The sequence below is a fragment of the Propithecus coquereli genome, unplaced genomic scaffold (genome assembly GCF_000956105.1).
Source record: "Propithecus coquereli isolate 6110/MARCELLA unplaced genomic scaffold, Pcoq_1.0 Scaffold244, whole genome shotgun sequence".
Classification (NCBI taxonomy): domain Eukaryota; kingdom Metazoa; phylum Chordata; class Mammalia; order Primates; family Indriidae; genus Propithecus; species Propithecus coquereli.
Genome location: NW_012147997.1, coordinates 1283928 through 1286051, shown reverse-complemented (window position 1 = coordinate 1286051; position 2124 = coordinate 1283928). Strand labels below are relative to the sequence as shown.

The 2124-nt window shown below is 35.7% G+C and overlaps 1 protein-coding gene across 1 annotated transcript in view; it reads left to right on the top strand.

Annotated features, from left to right (window-relative positions):
• The window catches only part of LOC105812130 (canalicular multispecific organic anion transporter 1-like), a 171550-nt gene that overhangs the window by 125154 nt on the left and 44272 nt on the right, over positions 1–2124 (top strand). Inside the window, exon 7 of the mRNA XM_012646516.1 lies at positions 296–515. Coding sequence (XP_012501970.1) covers positions 296–515 — 220 coding nt within the window. The remainder of the gene's footprint in view (positions 1–295; positions 516–2124) is intronic.

Genomic DNA, 2124 nt, shown 5'->3' with positions numbered 1-2124 from the left:
TTGACACTTTAAATGTACTTATAATGTGGCTACTAATATTATTCCAACTTATAAATGAGTAATCTGAGAGTTAAAGGAGTTAGTTACTTAACCAAGATCACAAAGCTTGGGAAATGTCAGAATTGGATTTGAATCTTGCTTGTTTGACTTTAAAGTACAGCTTTGAAGTCCTGTATCATATTATTTATTTAACTGACACTGGTCAGAAGCTACCAGTAATGAAACTTATTCAGAAATGGCATGTTACATTCTAATATTTCTCAGTAATGTAATGTTATATCAATTTTGCCTTTAGGTGAAGTTCTCAATCATTGTGAAATACCTCCAATCCTTCAACTGGCTCTGGGTGTGGCTGGTTGTGGTCACTTACCTAGGGCAGAATTTGACGAGTATTGGACAGAATCTATGGCTTAGTGCCTGGGCAAGAGAAGCCAAACACATGAATGAGTTCACAGAATGGAAGCAAATAAGAAGCTATAAACTTAATATCTATGGATTATTGGGATTAACACAAGGTAAAAAAAAAAAAAAAGTCCAGCTATTTCTCTTTTCTTTTTCTGGTCTAATTGATTTAAACACAACGTATGGCATCAAATTATTTCAAATAAAAATCTATGCCATAATATTCAAATATTTGGGCATTCCTCAAATGCATATGTTTGCTCTTTTTCTGATCTAATTGATTTAAACACAACATATGGCATCAGGTTATTTCAAATAAAAATCTATGCCATAATATTCAAATATTTGGGCATTCCTCAAATGCATATGTTTGCGATTTACCATATTTGAGAGAATAAACCAAAATTTGTAGGTGTCAGCTATATGGCCCACAGTAAATAATTTACACAATTGTCTCATTTAATGTTGAATTATTAGAAAGGTGCTATTATCCCCATTTCACAGCTAAGGATACCGAGGATCATATGTTAAGTCATGCAAGATTGAAAAGTCCTGACTACATGGCTTCTCACTACATGTATGAGGGTTGTGAGTGATGTGAATACTAATAGGTGAGTCTGTTAAGGAATTTAAAGCCTAATGAGCCTAGGTCAGGTGCACAATCAAATTGCACAATAAGCAATAATTGCTATAAAAGTAGTAAAAAAAAATGCATTGTGAGGATTCAGAGCAGGGGGAGGCTGTATTTGGTTGGGATATTATTGTGATTTCTAAGGTATACTTGGCATTTGAGTTGACACTAAAATGATAGATAGAATTTTGTCGGATTGGGATTTCAGAGAAGGAGAGAAGGTGATAGAGGCATATATTAATAGAAAGGTAGTAAAGGCAGGGATGGAGAAAGTAAGAAGAGATTTAGGCAGGAATATGGGTGCCACTTTGAGTGGTCTTCATGTTATTGGTAGGGCAGTAGGGGAGCTGAAGGGGATGATAGCTTGGAGACTACTATCATCTCTGTATAGTTGGAAAGACTTATCTTTGGGAAATTGAGGAAAGAAGTGGCATAGTTGGAGATATGTTTCAGACAAAGAATAAATCAACATTCGTATTTAAAAAATGACTTTATTAGCAAAACTGTAGTTGGAGAATGGAGAAGTTGCAGACATCAGGGAAAAAATAATCGAGTGTATCCAGAAGTCTAGGTGGGAGGTAAGCTACTATTGAAAGATGTCTTATCTGGTCCATGTCTGTGTTGCCCAAAGCATCTAGTTAAATGCTAACCAATGTATAAGACGCAGGTAGAGGACTGAACAAATACCTGATGAATGAATGAATGGTCAGAGAGCTGCAATGGGATTGGATAAAAGGATGGATAGGAAAGACACTGCAGTGAACACATATATAAGAATTGCTGATTAGAGGGTAAGAAAAGGGCATCCCTCAGTCATGATTTTGAGATTTGGGTTGGGTAACAGGAAGAGCAATGACGAAAAAAAATACGGAAACCAGGAGGAAGCCTTAACTGGTAGAGCAGAGAAATGCAAAATCCAATAAGAATGGATACATTTAATAAGAAGTGCTGATGCTTTCTCCAGTAGACAGATTAAAACTCATCTGGAAGTTTGGAAAGTAGGCTTCTTTATCTATAAAATGAGGGGCTTACACCAGATAATTTCTACAATTCCTCCAAGTCTTACATTCTATAACTCTGTAGTTCTACTT